The 14,009-nt window shown below is 55.9% G+C and overlaps 3 protein-coding genes across 3 annotated transcripts; 2 read left to right on the forward strand and 1 right to left on the reverse strand.

Annotated features, from left to right (window-relative positions):
• Window positions 1-1,337: 1,337 nt before the first annotated feature.
• MONBRDRAFT_34394 (uncharacterized protein) lies at window positions 1,338-7,621 on the forward strand (the record flags this gene model as incomplete). The annotated part of the gene is made up of 22 exons (XM_001749945.1): window positions 1,338-2,584; window positions 2,686-2,763; window positions 2,786-2,980; window positions 3,118-3,211; window positions 3,314-3,400; window positions 3,474-3,575; window positions 3,682-3,792; window positions 3,904-3,950; window positions 4,042-4,196; window positions 4,344-4,419; window positions 4,503-4,548; window positions 4,636-4,722; window positions 4,906-5,055; window positions 5,150-5,322; window positions 5,394-5,476; window positions 5,591-5,826; window positions 5,927-5,967; window positions 6,124-6,196; window positions 6,382-6,702; window positions 6,783-6,859; window positions 6,935-7,137; window positions 7,265-7,621. The coding sequence occupies 22 exons, from the start codon at window positions 1,338-1,340 to the stop codon at window positions 7,447-7,449; spliced, it is 3,867 nt and encodes a 1,288-aa protein (XP_001749997.1). The 3' UTR covers window positions 7,450-7,621.
• Window positions 7,622-7,790: 169 nt separating this feature from the next.
• Window positions 7,791-9,064, reverse strand: MONBRDRAFT_12159 (uncharacterized protein; the record flags this gene model as incomplete). Its single annotated transcript, XM_001749994.1, has 2 exons — window positions 7,791-8,141; window positions 8,270-9,064. 2 exons carry the CDS (start codon window positions 9,062-9,064, stop codon window positions 7,791-7,793), a joined length of 1,146 nt encoding a protein of 381 aa, XP_001750046.1.
• Window positions 9,065-9,891: 827 nt separating this feature from the next.
• On the forward strand, window positions 9,892-13,337 carry MONBRDRAFT_12160 (uncharacterized protein; the record flags this gene model as incomplete). The annotated part of the gene is made up of 6 exons (XM_001749946.1): window positions 9,892-9,948; window positions 10,073-10,147; window positions 10,200-10,685; window positions 10,872-10,985; window positions 11,068-11,283; window positions 11,439-13,337. 6 exons carry the CDS (start codon window positions 9,892-9,894, stop codon window positions 13,335-13,337), a joined length of 2,847 nt encoding a protein of 948 aa, XP_001749998.1.
• Window positions 13,338-14,009: the final 672 nt, after the last annotated feature.

Here is a 14,009-nt window from a genome sequence, read left to right on the forward strand (position 1 = left end):
CCTACAAAACGAGAAACACGATCAGAAGATTGGGAGCATCAGCTAAACATGTTCGCAAAGACTGGTGCCCGTGTGATGTGTAAGCAGCCTCTTGTCTGCAAGAATAGTCCTGTAGCCGTGGCTCTGCCTTTGATAGACCATAAATGGCTCGGCTCGAGAAAATGTTTTCTCAAGATTGAGAAAACCATCATGTCACCACGAGGACCACGAGCTGAAGAGACCCGAACATATCCAGAGAAGTGGTAAGGCAGCTCGTTGGCTAGAATGTCTAAAGTGACTCACCATGAAGAAAGAGTTGGGGCTCTGCACAAGGCGCTTCAGCTTGTGCTTGCGGGCCTCATCCTCAGGGCGAGGGTTCAGGAGATCGACAGCGAGCTGCCAAATCAAGAGCACACGTCCCAAAACGCACGGACATCATATCGTGTGAGCACATGCTCATTAAACAGGTGGCAGCAGAAAAAACATCGACACACGCGTCTGCCGTCGCCCATCAGCCTCGAAAGCTTGACGATTCAGGCACGGTGGCAACAACAACGGCAGCGACAGGGCAGGGCAGCGTGACACGTACAGGCATGATCTCGGTCTGTGCGTCGAACAGAGAAAGAAAAGTGGCGCTAAGCTGGTTATAACCTCAGCTTGGGGTTCAAATCTCAAATCTCAAACCACAATTACACTTGGTTCCTTCAGAACTTTTTTTCCCTCGCTACGAGAACAAAAGGAGAATCCAGACAGCAAGAGGAGGGAGAGAGAAGATAAAAGCGACCAAAGGGTGGCGGCGAGATGCTCCACAATACCAACAACCAATTCAGAAAAGAAAATGCATAGCTCGCCGCTCATTCGTCGGGACACCACGACCAAGCCAATTTCGTCAAGGTCGACCTCGACGAACGGCAGCTTGACGAACGGCGACCGTTCGTCAAGCTGCATAGGCATCACATGTTCCGTATGACTGCCTAACATCGTCAGACATCACGCTCCGCAAATCGTCTGACGTTTGGACCTAGCCCAAAAGTATTATACTTATGACCTCGGTGTGGCCTGCTCTGTTGTTGTTTGGGAGAACGTTAACTGGAACCTTGACTGTGCTTTGGGCAGCGCCCTGTTCCGCTTCGTTCCGCTTGGTTCCGTTCCGCTTGGTTCCGTTCCGCTTGGTTCCGTTCCGCTTGGGCGGTTGAAGCGCTTGCCCTCCCCCCCCCCCTCTCTCTCTCTCTCTCTCTCTCTCGATCGGTCACTGGCACTGCTGCTGCCGGGCTGGATCCTACGCCCGATGTGGGCCGCTCGGTTAACTCAGTGCGGACTGTGCTCGCTGCTTCCGACTTGGCCAGGCACCCCCTGTCATGAACAACAGCAGTAAAGATGCCGTTGTTGGGACCGAGGATGACCTGCCCGTACCGCCGCCGCGAACGGTGTCCATGGCCATGCGCGCCAAGCCCTCGCGCCCCCCGCTAACTCAGACGCCACTTGTGGCAGCCGCGCGAGCACGCGCCCTGACCAGCTTGCGCGATGCCCCACCTCCACCCCTGCAAGCGCCCATTTCAACCAACCGCTCATCTGGATCTGGTTACGAGGTTCCTAGTGCCTTGCGCCAGCTCGGCACGGACAATAGCAGCCCCTATGCCGAGTTTCGTGGCACCCCGGGTACTCCCAGTCGTGTGCGCTCTATCACCGTGGGCCATTTTGAGTTTGAGCAGCTGCCCCCTCAAGTTCGCTTAGTTAGCACAGCATCGTTCAGCAAAAAGTCGGCGGCCAGCACCGACGCCAACGGCGCTACCCCAGCTGCTGGCGCAAACGAGTCGGCAACAGAGTCCAACACTGATGCTGCTCCTGCGAGTAACCCGGTCGTGACCGTCTCCGACCTCGCCGACGATGAGGAACTTATCCCAGAAACGAACACCGACGCGCACAACTTTAGCAATCAAGGTCAATACCTCGCTGAGGAGCGCCGCCTCAGTGCCCTGCGTGCCTCCGTCCACATTGATGATGAGGAGCTTCTCGCACTTCGCCGCCTCTTCGCTGGACTCAACCTGGAGGACCCGGAGACCGATGACGATCCACCTGCCTCCTCCGATCCGTCCCACGCAGCGCCGGACAGCGAGGATAGCGATGATGAGCGGCAACGTTCCATGCCCCCTTATTCAAAGCCCAAGCGCCGACATGAGCGCGTGATGGACCACGAGTACGAGGCCCCGCGCCCCGCGGAAGTGGATTTGAAGTCCGCCGATGCCAATGCTGATGCCCTAAGCGAGGACAGCCATCACTACAGCATCATCGATTCCGTAACCGATTCAAATCTCAAGCTTCACGATCCTGATCGCCCACTTCCGGCCCTCCCTGACCCTGAGCTGGGCGACAAAACGTCCTCCCTGGGCTCGGAGTTTCGCCATCGTACTGCGGTCCTGGCAGGCCAACTTCGCAGCAGCGCACGTGCCTCGCTGCGGCAGCGAGCAGCAACAACAAGCACTCACCAATATGACTTTATCGACAGCAGCTGCTCAGATATTTCCTCGGTCTTGGCGCGCCCACGAGGCGCGGCCCGCAGCAAAAAACACCGAACCTCCTTGTTGGTATCAGACATTGGCATTCGGTATGTCTACAGACGTGTGAAAATCAACTCTTGCCTCGCTTGTCGCCATCTTCCTTAGCCTTCGACTTTTTTTTTTTTCGAACCATGACTTTGTTGGATAGCACCCTCACTGTCTCCATGTGTGTGTGTGTGTGTGTGTGTGTGTGTGTGTGTGTGTGTGTGTGTGTGTGTGTGTGTGTGTGTGTGTGTGTGTGTGTGTAGTGTGGCCTCAGCGAGCCCTATGGGCCACGGTTCACAGCTCAAGCCTGCCCAGTCCGATCCAAACGGCCTCCAGCAAAGGTTGTCCGTGTGCGTAGACGATTGGCTGCAGGAACAGGCTTTCGAGCCAAACTCGGCGGAAAAGCGCAAATCCATCATGCGGCCCATTCCTCGCACGCTCTTGCGCCTTGGCACCGGGTGCGTTGGAATGCTCACGTGGGCAAACTAGCCTGAGACCCGCGCCGTTACACTTGCAGTCACGCGTCCAGCCATTCCAACGGCATTCAGCCTTGCCTCACCTAGCCTGTGCAATACCTTGACGGTGCTTTGTCCAGAGAAACCCAACCCAAGTTTTGCAGCACTTATACCAACGAGCAACTTTCCACTGACGCTGTCGAGAAGTGCGGACCGATATTTCACCGAGCCATTGTAGGTTCCAGCCAAGCCAAGACTCGGTCTTACTCAAAGCTTGAATCATTCATCCACCTCCAATCCGGCTCATAAGGATGGCTTGGGTGAATATGCTTGCAGGGTCATGTGTGGCGGAACCGCTGGGCCGTGCTCCGCGGCAACTACCTCTACATTTACCAATCTGAGCGCAACAGGGGACTGATTAAGGTGTGTGCCCATCCATGTGTCCACCATCCCCATTCCTCGGGCTTTGGACTAACAGCTACCATACTGCCTTTAGCGCTTTGAACTATCGGATGCACTCAAGATTTGTCGAATGCGCACGCCCACGCACGCGCATGCCGTGCGCTTTTTCACTCTCAACGATTCGGTTGCACTTGCGGTGCGTTTCCAGCCAACCACTCTCTTCCAAGCGCTTCTCGCTGCCTGCTGGTGCATGTTGGCAAAAGTCTCACCTCTTGAGGGCGTCGCACCTTGATGGCATGCAGCTTCGAACCGGTCCTGAGCTCGAGGCTTGGATCACCGCTGTGAGTGGTGCCTCCAACCACAACAGCACGACCGCGCGCCAACTCGGGAAAATCTACGGCTGGGCTAACAAGGTTCTGCCTGTCATGGGTGCCGTAATATTGCTTTATTCGAATCCTGGCAGTGTCTTCATTCTTTGCTGTGCTGCTTGTTCTTCTCTTTAACTTTCCCCGTGTACCCTGCAGACAGTCCATGGTCGCGTTCGACGGCGCTACCTGACATTGATTGGCTGGTGAGATGTCTCAAGTTTGCTGCCAATGTACTTTGATCCTGTCCACCTTTGGGACTCATGTCATTCTACTGCGGAAATTAATGACGTGCAGCAACATTTTTTACGCGACGAAAGAACGCGGCAAGCCGGCAGGTTTCATCAATCTAGCCGAATGTGGTCTGCGCGTGTACGGCTCGGAGGACCTTTCAGATGACGAGGGCAGTGAATGTATGCCTCAGGCCGTGGCCCACTTGTCCCTTTTTCGACGTAAGTCACTTTTGCACTTGATGTTAAACACAGCCTTCTGTATGGCACTCATGTCCAGCCAGCTTTTTGTTTACATGTATGTGTGGGCATTTGTGGACGTGCGTCTGCGTGTGTGTGCTCACTCGCTGTCTGCCTTGAATCACGCAGCCAAATTTCTTCCAAATGGGCGCAAAACCATAGAAGAAATCATCCTTTCCTTTAGCGATAACACTCAGCGTGACCGGTAAGCCTCAAAAAGCTGGTGTGCTTGTCACGCAATCGATTCTCACCCTCTTGCCCGGACCCCCTTGCCTGCGTTGTGATCAGGTGGGCCCACTTTATTGCACTTGCAATTGGCCAGGTGGCCGAAGAGGTAAGAAGACACCAACACGTTTTTTTTGTCGCCCAGCCCCGCATTTCAGGGGACAGCACTCACGTCCAGATCATGGTGACTTGACAGGTGGCCACTCGTTTTGAAACAGTTACGGCGGCGATATTGACGCATAAAACCTCCACCACCGAGTTGCGAGCCCGCATGACCAACGCGGTACGTCTTCAACCCCATTTACCTTGACGTTCTTTTTTTTTTTTTTTTTTTTTTTTTTTTTTTTTTTTTTTTCCCTTTGTTTTTTTTTTCTCTTTTTGTTTTCTTCTTCGCCAGACAGTTGCTTACTTTTGACTGGCCATGATGCGGTGTACCCGACGATCGAATGCACATCGCCTCTGGCAGGCATTGGTGGGGATTGATGGCACGTTGCGAACGACCATGCCCTCCGAGCAAAGCCGAGTTGACGCCGAAAAGCTGGTGGCGGAAACCCTGCTGTTTATTGGCACGAAACAACAGCCCAATGGCATTGTCTACCACATCAAGATGGCCCAGGTCTGAAACTGAAGCTGCCAGCGCCCGGGGTCACTGCGAACCAACAAGCCCATTGCGCCTTGCCTGAGCTTGGACCTGATGTTTTAAACTGTAGAATCTGATTGGGCAAGTTCTGCAACAATCCGAACTGCTTGAGGAGCTATATGCCCAGCTCGTGTGTGCCACCAACAGCACGGATGGTTTACATACCGGGTTTCAGGCAACGCAGGCATGGCAGCTCCTTGCTTTGCTCTGTGGCTGTGTTCTACCCTCGAAGAATATGAGCAAGTGCGTACGCCACACATTTGCAAACACCTGCAGCCTGCTTCGCCGTCCACGCTCACAGCAAGCCCCGACAGGTTCTTGCACATGTATCTGTCCTTGCACGCACAAGGAGCCATTATTGCAAGCAGTGGTGCTCCGATAGCCACGGGACAGGCGGGTGCGTGCGTGATGCAACGCGCTGGGTTGAGGGCCACATTGTCCCAACGCTGGGAGCTTCATCGACATGCAGACTTACTGAGATGATGGCGATTGTGTGACGTTTGCGGTGTAGTATTGACAGGCGAAGACGTTGAATCCTGGGCGCACTTCTGTCTGCATGGTCTCAAGCGCTTGCTGGAAAACGGCGACCGGCAAGAGCGCCCGAGCTTTGCTGAGATCGAAAGCGTGCTGCTGCGTCACCCAGGTCGCTTCAGCCATCCCATCAGCATCCCCATTTTCTTGAGCAATGCCAATCACATGCTGCTGGGCATTGACTTTTCCACGACAGTTGATGAAGCGCTTCTTCAGGTTCGTGCGCTTCACCCCTGTGACGGACCGGGCGACCCTGTCCCATTTGGTGCCAAAAAGCAACGACTTCGTGATGACCCTCGAGCCATTGCGGTCATAGATTTGTCTCGAACTTGGCATCCGACCACCTCGCAAGAGCGGGTATGTATCCAAAGTCACCTCAGGTGCCTCGTCATACAATGGGCACCACGCCTCCCAACGCCCCGTGTCATTCTGCCCTGTCGTGCTGTTTGGGTTTCTTGGTCTGGAAATTGGGCGTTCTCGAAGTCACGACCACTGTAACCCGTGGTGCTGCAGATTTGCCATCCTGGTTAGCGATCCCCAATACCCAGATGAAGGAGTCTATCATTCCACCCGCGGCGCTGACAAGGTGAGCATGTCATCGGTCACGGATCTTGCTGTGGCCTTTGTTCATCCCAATACGCCTTGCGGTTCAACTATGAATATTCTCATTCTCTCCGCTTTCTTCTTTGCTTATTTGGTTTCTTTCGTTTTTTTTACGTCCTCTTGGAACTTTTCTTTCTTCTTTCGCGTTCTTACGCGGGTGGATGACAGCTGTGCGATTTACTGTCTCGTTGGGAGCGCATGCATAGCCATTTTGCGCAAGGGCACGTCAAGGCCCGGGTGCCAACATTTTTATTGCAGCGACGTCTTTGGTTTAGCCGAGCAGCCGGCGATGAGACGCTTGTCGAGGCCGTCTTGGTGTCCTATCAACTTGGCATACAGTTGAAGGGTACCGGTATGCGCTTGAGACCAGCGGATCAGGCGGAAGTTCTGGCGCGCCTGGCACAGCTAGAGTGCGGTGATCTAGTGGACTTTGAGCAAGAATGCCCTGGGCAATTGCTCGAGGCGCTCGAAGGATTCTGGCCACAGGATGTAAGCTCGCTGGGTAGATATCCAACCTGCGCGCAGATGTATCGCATGTGAGTCCTAATTTCCTTTCTTTTTGGTTGTAGGCTGGCAAGGGCATGCAAGAGGATGTGCGTCGATGCTGGCAGGCATTGCATAATACGGATGCCGAGACTCTGGCGCGGTACGAATTGGGGCGTCAGCTGTGTGCAAGCACACATAGTTCATACTCAATCGCACGGCTTTGGGTGCACAACAGGGGCATTTTGACGATCGTGGCGGCAAGTCCAATGTATGGCGTGACCATCTTTCCCGTGAAGCCAATGGGCGTGCCCACTTTTATCAAGGGCATGGTCAAATATTTGTCCATCTCGGAGCAACAAATTGCGATTTTGACGGCGGGCTACGAGCTCCTGCACCTGATTCCTCTGGCTAAACTGCGTCACTTTGGTTCCGTGGGCGGTGCGTCAGTTCTGCGAGTCTTGACAGACGATTATGGCTTCTGTGTGTGTGTGTGCGTGTGTGCGTGTGTGTGTGTGTGTGTGTGTGTGTGTGTGTGTGTCCACTGACCTCGCCGCCTTGATTGTAGGACCATTCTGTTTGGTGTTCCAATATGAGGGAGAGGATTCTGCCTTGCTGGTCGAGGCGCCGCAACAGAGCGAGATGACCTTGCTTATTGCCTCATACATCAATGCCATTGTGCAGCGTGAAGGCATTACCTGCCAGGTGGCGCATGTGGTCCAAACGACAGTGGATGCCGAAAGCGGCATCTAGGCCGCGCTGCCGGTTGACACTAACATAAACAATGTCTTCCAACTTTGACCGCCCTCATTCAATGTTTGAACATTCTTAATTTCTCCACATTCTTATTCCAACATCGGCATCTTCTTTTCATCTTTGCTGGCTGCTTCTAGAAATGGGGCGCCACCGAATTCAAGAAAAAGTGATTTGTCCCTTCGTGTGAAAATTTGTCTGTGGAAATTTTGTTGTCTTCCCTTTTTGATTTCTGCTCATGCCAGGGAGTGTGCAATGGCGCGTCTGATATGGAAGCAGAAGGATTTGAGATGAGATTAACATGTAAGTTAACACGAAGGGCTTCAAACAAAGCAGAGCCGTCACTCGTCATCGTCTTCACCGTCCATGGCCACGACGAGTGCATCTGCATAGCCGTATCGATGGGCCAGTTCGCGCGCCGCCTGGGCCCAGAACGGGTCAGCACGACGCAGCTGACCCCAGGTGACGTTGGCGTGAAAGCGCTGATCACGGCGGGCAGCATGATGTTCCTGCTCACACTTGGAACCCGGCAGAGACAGTCGATGGCAGAGCTCAGCGACGGGCGTATCCTCCATGCGAAAGCGCCAGTCTGCATGTAGCTCCACCCATCGGTTCCAGGTGACCCAGTGTATCAAGGCCTTGCGCAAGGGATGCATGCTTGCCAGGCCAGGCACCGCCGGTGTGTGTTTAGCCTGTACAAGAGGCCAGCACAAGCGGAGTTTGAGTGTCTTGCACCTGAGACGCATGGATGGCTACGAGCACCCAGAGTTCGTGGGCACAAACACTTGTCAAGGACAAAGCAAGCACCGAGGCAACCTACGATAAATTTCCAACTCATGCCTTCGTACGTCGTGAGGGAAGCAATGACCCGTAGCGGATGCCGGACTTGGTGAAAGACCTGCCCGAAACGGCGGTCCTTTAGGCGATAATTGGCGTTTTCCCAGGGGTAAAACCGATCTGGATCCTGCACGGCATAGATCCAGCTCACGGAGCCATCGCGGCACGCTGCTTCATGACACACATTTATTCCCATGTGTCGAAGGGATGACTCGGTGTGGTGGGTGCCGGAGCGACCAACCCCCGTGATCAGCACCGGGAGTTGGCCCTGGCCCGTGCCACATTCCCGCGTGACCTTGTTGTGAAAAGAGCAAGCTAGGGGCACGGCCGCACCGAGGGGGCCTGCACGCGCATGCGCGGCATCAAACTCGTCCAGTGTCACGTTTGGCGGGGTGGCAAGTGCAGCATCGTGGCGCTCAGCCAGTAAGCGCTTTTGCTGTTCCTCCCAAAGCTCATGCATTGTCTTCTTGCGGGTAGGCTTGGCCTCATTGGGCTGACTAGGCACAGGCTCAGCGCGCCGCGGAGTCGCTAGGGGGTGACTCTGACCAAGTCGCGGAGACGATGTCTCATTCCACACCCTCAGCTGTTGATGCTGCGGGTGCTGTTGCGACAGTCGCGGGGTGGGCGGGTGATGGAAGGCCCCCAGGCGTGCAACCACAACATGCTGGCGTTGGCTCACCAATCCAATTTCTACCACGCCAATGACCAAGGTCAAGGCTGCCAAGGCCAGCAGCCCTTGTGGCAGCACACTGCGGAGCCCGCGCAGGCCCATGACCATGTGTGTGCACCCTCGCCAGGAGCTGGAGGGAGCAGCACCGAAACGCCACGACTTGCCCACTCCCCCCGCTCACTAGTGCCGCCGTCCAACGTGCCGACCGTGCACAAGCTCGACGCTGTCCGCAACTGCCGCAACTGCCGCCACGATCAACGCCGACCATCGTTGCATGCAGGCAAGAAAGCGTAAGGTTTTGGTTATTGTCACTGGGTTCGCGTTTGATTTTCTCTGCCGACCAGGTTAAGACCGAGACTGTAGCTGGGTTCAATAGTAGAGTATAATATCACACTTATTGCAGATGTGATAAGACTTTCTGTGTAAGTTTATGAAGATATATTTAACTTTAACGTCGCCCGTGGCGTTGCTGATGTTGCATGAATTTGGCGGCGGACGTGTGTTGGTCTCGTGCCACTGCCGCTCCCCCGTCGTCCCGGTCCTGGCCCTGGCCCCCCGTCCCAGTCTCAATAGCACGGTCTTGAACAAACAAGACCTCAGCCAGGACCTCCACCTGTGCTAGGTACGACTGGAAGGCACCTGAATTGCCAGTGTTGTTTTGAATTGGGCCCAACATGTGCTGCATGGGAACCGTGTTGATGTTGACTTCTCGTCACTGAACCAGGGAACACGAGAGAGAGAGAGAGAGAGAGAGAGGACCGAGAGAGCTTGGGCGCGTGGCTCCCGTGCCCCCGTGCCGCGAGGGCAGCCCCTTTGTCGCCCAGGTGCCTGACCTTCACGGTGTGCTTTCCTTGGATGTGTGTGCCAACGAATTCTGGCCCAGGCATCGCGATAGTTATTAGACCCGGACTTCTGCCCGCCAGTCCTGTTGCACCATGGCCGCCCATGCCGCCAGCGGTGACGGAAGTCCGCCACGCAGCGAGGGACGAGAGGTGTGTTTCGACTGCCCCAGTGCCTTGAGTGCTGGCGAGGTCTTTTGTGCTGACTTGGCAATGCATCGTCGTGGCTCAGACCACCATTGCCCTCACGTTTTGTGTCATTGTGCCCCGTTTGTAGCGTCGAATTCACAATCAGAGGGCTGCGACGTCGCGACTTCGTCTGCTCAAGTCACTGGCCGATGCCAATGCTGAGGTGCACACCCATGCCTTGTCTTCCCGCCTTGTCCCGTGTTCTCTTGCAACAGCGCTGTGCCTCCGCTTTGACACTTTCTAGTTCTCATGACTGGCTCGTCTTCATGAAATGTGGACTACACCTTCAGTTGGCTCCGGGTAGCATATCGCCACCCGCTCGACGGGCTTCGCACATGGACCCCATCTCAGATACTCCTAGCGAGGGACGAAAACGCTCAACCTCGGCCATCAGCTCCTGGTCCACGTCGAGTCGACGTGGCCATGGGGGTGCCGATGTGGAAACGGTTGTGCGCCAAGAGTCACAGATCCAGGCACTGCGCGCTGAAACCCATGCCTTGCGCATGCAACTTGAGGCCGTTCAGCACGATGCAATGGCCGCTCGATCTGCCAAGGATCAGTTGCAGGCCGAGCACGTTGCGACGCAAGCCATTGTAACAAAGCAGTTGGAACGCATCAACCAGCTGGAGCAAGACAGCGTTGCTGCACAGAAGGAGTTGCAGCATCACCGCGCCGCTCGCCCGGGCTTGTTTCATCGCACGGTACGCAGGCACCAGTGCCCGAAAGCCCTTGGTCTTTCGTCTCTTCAGTTGCGACCAGAGTGCTGAGTTTTTTTTGTTTTTTTTTCTTGGACTGGACTGGCCTTGTCATTTGTTTTGCTGGAGCTGCTCTGTAGTAGTCCTCATCCCATGACCTTTTTTTTTTTTGCTGCGAATAATTGGTGATAGAAAAAGGGCGACGACGATTTGCTTGCAGTTTTGCAAGAACGGACGCATGAGCTCCAGGCGCTTCGTGCCGATAACGATCGCCTCGTCCAGAACCAACACATGTACCAAGAGCAGGTCAGTCACCCGCTTAATGGCGCGTGAGTGGTTCTAGCACCTTTATCCAGCTGACCAATCCCCTCCCTCTCTCGGCCCACAGCTCAAGGCGGTGGAGGGCATCTTCATCCAAGCCATGGCGGCGTCTGGCGTCAAAGATCTGCTTCGTGGCGATGATGGCATCGAGTGCATGCAGCAACTCGTGAACGAGTTTCATCTGCAAAAGGAAGAGAACCAAAGCCTACAAGAGCTGCTAGCTGAAAGCCGGTCGCAAATTCTCGGCTCGCAGGCCCAGTGCGTCAAGCTACAGGACATGCTGGTGGGTGCTCTGATTACTATCGGTTCTCTGGACACTGCCAACTCGTGCTCGCCAGACATGCTATGCCACCGATTCTGACACGCGCCATATGCACCGTTCCTGGGCTGGGAGTGTAGAATCAAATTGAAACCACGTCCTTGGATGTGGAAACAGAGAACAGGGATCTACAGGCTGAGCTACGCACTCTTCGCAGCGAGCTGCGCGATTGCCATGGGCAGCTGGAGCAGCTGGATAGCTATGCCGAAGAAGTCAATCACCTGCAGTCAGAGCTCAAGGCCGCTCGGCAAGAAATCACCGCGGCCCGTACCTCTCGAGCCAACCGACTTTATGAGCAGACCAGTAGTGGCACTGTGCGTATCTCGCGGCGCAGCTCGATGCTAGAGGGCAGTGCCTTGAAGAGTAGCCGTCGGGACGAGATTGCCGAGCTGGATGACATGATTGAAGCACAGAACGAGCGCATCGAGGAGATGACAAAGGAGCTGGATCAACAAGCAGATGATTTTGAATCGGAGCGGACCTTCTTGCTCAACGAAGCACAGCGGCATTTGAACAGCAGCCACGCGCTTGAAGCCGCACTGACTCGCACCCGGGAGCAGTATGCCGCTGAAACAGAAATGCTGCGGATGCAAGTTGAAGACCTCAATACGCAACTTCAAGAGCGAGACAGCGAGCTGGAGTCACTGCGCAGCGCCTCAGAGCAAAATATGCTCGAGCTATCGACAACCATCACGGCCCTGCAGTCTGTCTTCGACGAGGACGACGAGGCCGCTCGCCGCGTTGCCAAGGATAACAAGGCGGTGGCTCATGTCATGGAGTCGATGGACAATTGGAAGGCCGCTCGCAATCAACAGTTGCGCGACGCGCGAACCGAGCTAGCCGAGGTGAACGAGCAGCTCAATCAGACCTCCGACGCGCTAGCTCAGGCCGCCCCTGTACTGTCGCTGCCAATGCCTCCTGCGTCGGGCATGGGCACAAGTGACAAGAAAGACCAAATGACGGCTAGTGAGCAAGCGCCCAAGCAAAGTCTTGACAAGTCTGAGTCACGTCGTAAAGGCGGTAAACGCAACAAAAACGCGCACGGTCGTTCCAATGCGCCGGTGGAGGCCAAACCCACCAGCACAGAGACATCTCGCCCAGCCAATGGTGGTGCGTCGCCACGACAGGCGTCCGAGAACTTGGGTTGGGCGGGGCCCCACGCTCCCTCTGTAATGCTCAAGCTGCAGGAGGATCAGGCAGAATGCATTCTTGAGGCGTCGCGCCAACTCCACCGCACACGACGCGAGCTTGAGCAAGCGCGGCGCCAGCTCGCCTCAGTCCGTGCCGCACGCAACGTGGAGCTGCAACGGCAGGGTCTCAAGGCCGACGATGTTGTCGGTGCAAATGCAGCTACAGCTGCGTCACCAGCGCACCGACGTGAGGCGCCTCAGAATGATCAGGCTGATCACGCGGCGGCGGAGGAACTTGCATCCTCATCCCCCAAGAGCGGCTCGAGGGCCTCCGCAGCGTCTGTGGCGCGCTTGGAACGACGTGTTCAGGCATTGCAATTAGACGTGGAGCATTGTGAACAAGAGAATCGCGAACTTCACGACCAAGTTGAGGTGGCTGACCGGCGTCGCTTGGAGCTGGTGCGTGAGCTGGCGCGCCGGCAGGATCGGCAACTAGGTGATCACGTTCGAGGCTTTGTTCAACACGCCGAGATTTTGGGTCTACCTGCCTTGCCGGGGGCAGGTGATGAGACTCAAGCCATCCATACTTTGGCGTACATGTTTGGTAGCCTCTTGGGGCGGCCAAGCATGGTCACAGCCCGGTCGCAGCTGGCAGCCGTCAGTCCGTATCTGGGCCTAGCGGTCATAGTTGCGATGGTTGTTGGTCTACACTTACTCTTGTGGCGGTGGGGAGGCCATGCTTGGGCCGTGGCGGGATGTACGTTGACAGCTGGTATAGGAGCCTTGTTGCACGCGTTGTTGCGCGTGGCACCACCAACGCGCACGGTGATTGCCGGCGGGTATGTAGATGGTGTGGGCACGTTGAGGTCGGCCAGTCTGCCGACGTGAAAAATCTGCACTGTTTTGGAGGTCTATAGCACGTGTCTCACCTGTTCTATGGCCTTTTTAGTTGGCTGCTCCGAGATGCCGAGGAGGATTTGGCGGTCGCCAAGCGCACCGGCGCCATGCACGCTGCACTAGAGTGCGTTACCCATTATCCTCAAGCCCAGCTTCTAATTCGAGCATGCACATCAAATCTCACAATTGCTCCTGTGGCACATGTGGTTGGCATACGTGTTAGGGCTGGGCGGCTGGGTCAGCCCGAGAGAGTTGTTTCCACCCTGGCCGTGGAGCCCCGGGAGCAGGTTGATCACCGAGGCTCCTGGGAGGCTAGTTTGCGCCGACACCTTGTGTCCCGCCTCGACAAGCTGCAGCAAGAGGGCAGGCCTTGCCTGGAAGTGCGTCGCGTCGGCAACAAGGGCCCGGCAGCTTTGCTAACACTCGTTCCCTCCGAGGAGAAGCATACGAGGGCACCAGCTGCCGTGGCTGTGTTGCTGGGTTTGCTGGCCAGCCATGGCCGCGCCCCGGCCACGGATCAGTCAGCCGCGAGCGGCGCCACGATGCTTCGTTGGGGCGTGGAAGCGAGTGGGCGCACGCTGCTCCGGCATCTAGGACAGCAATTGGCTGGGCGTGCTTGGCGTGCTCGCTGGCGGCCATTTGCTGCTGAAAAAAGCCCTGATC

This window comes from Monosiga brevicollis, genomic scaffold (assembly GCF_000002865.3).
Source record: "Monosiga brevicollis MX1 MONBRscaffold_35 genomic scaffold, whole genome shotgun sequence".
Taxonomy (NCBI): domain Eukaryota; class Choanoflagellata; order Craspedida; family Salpingoecidae; genus Monosiga; species Monosiga brevicollis.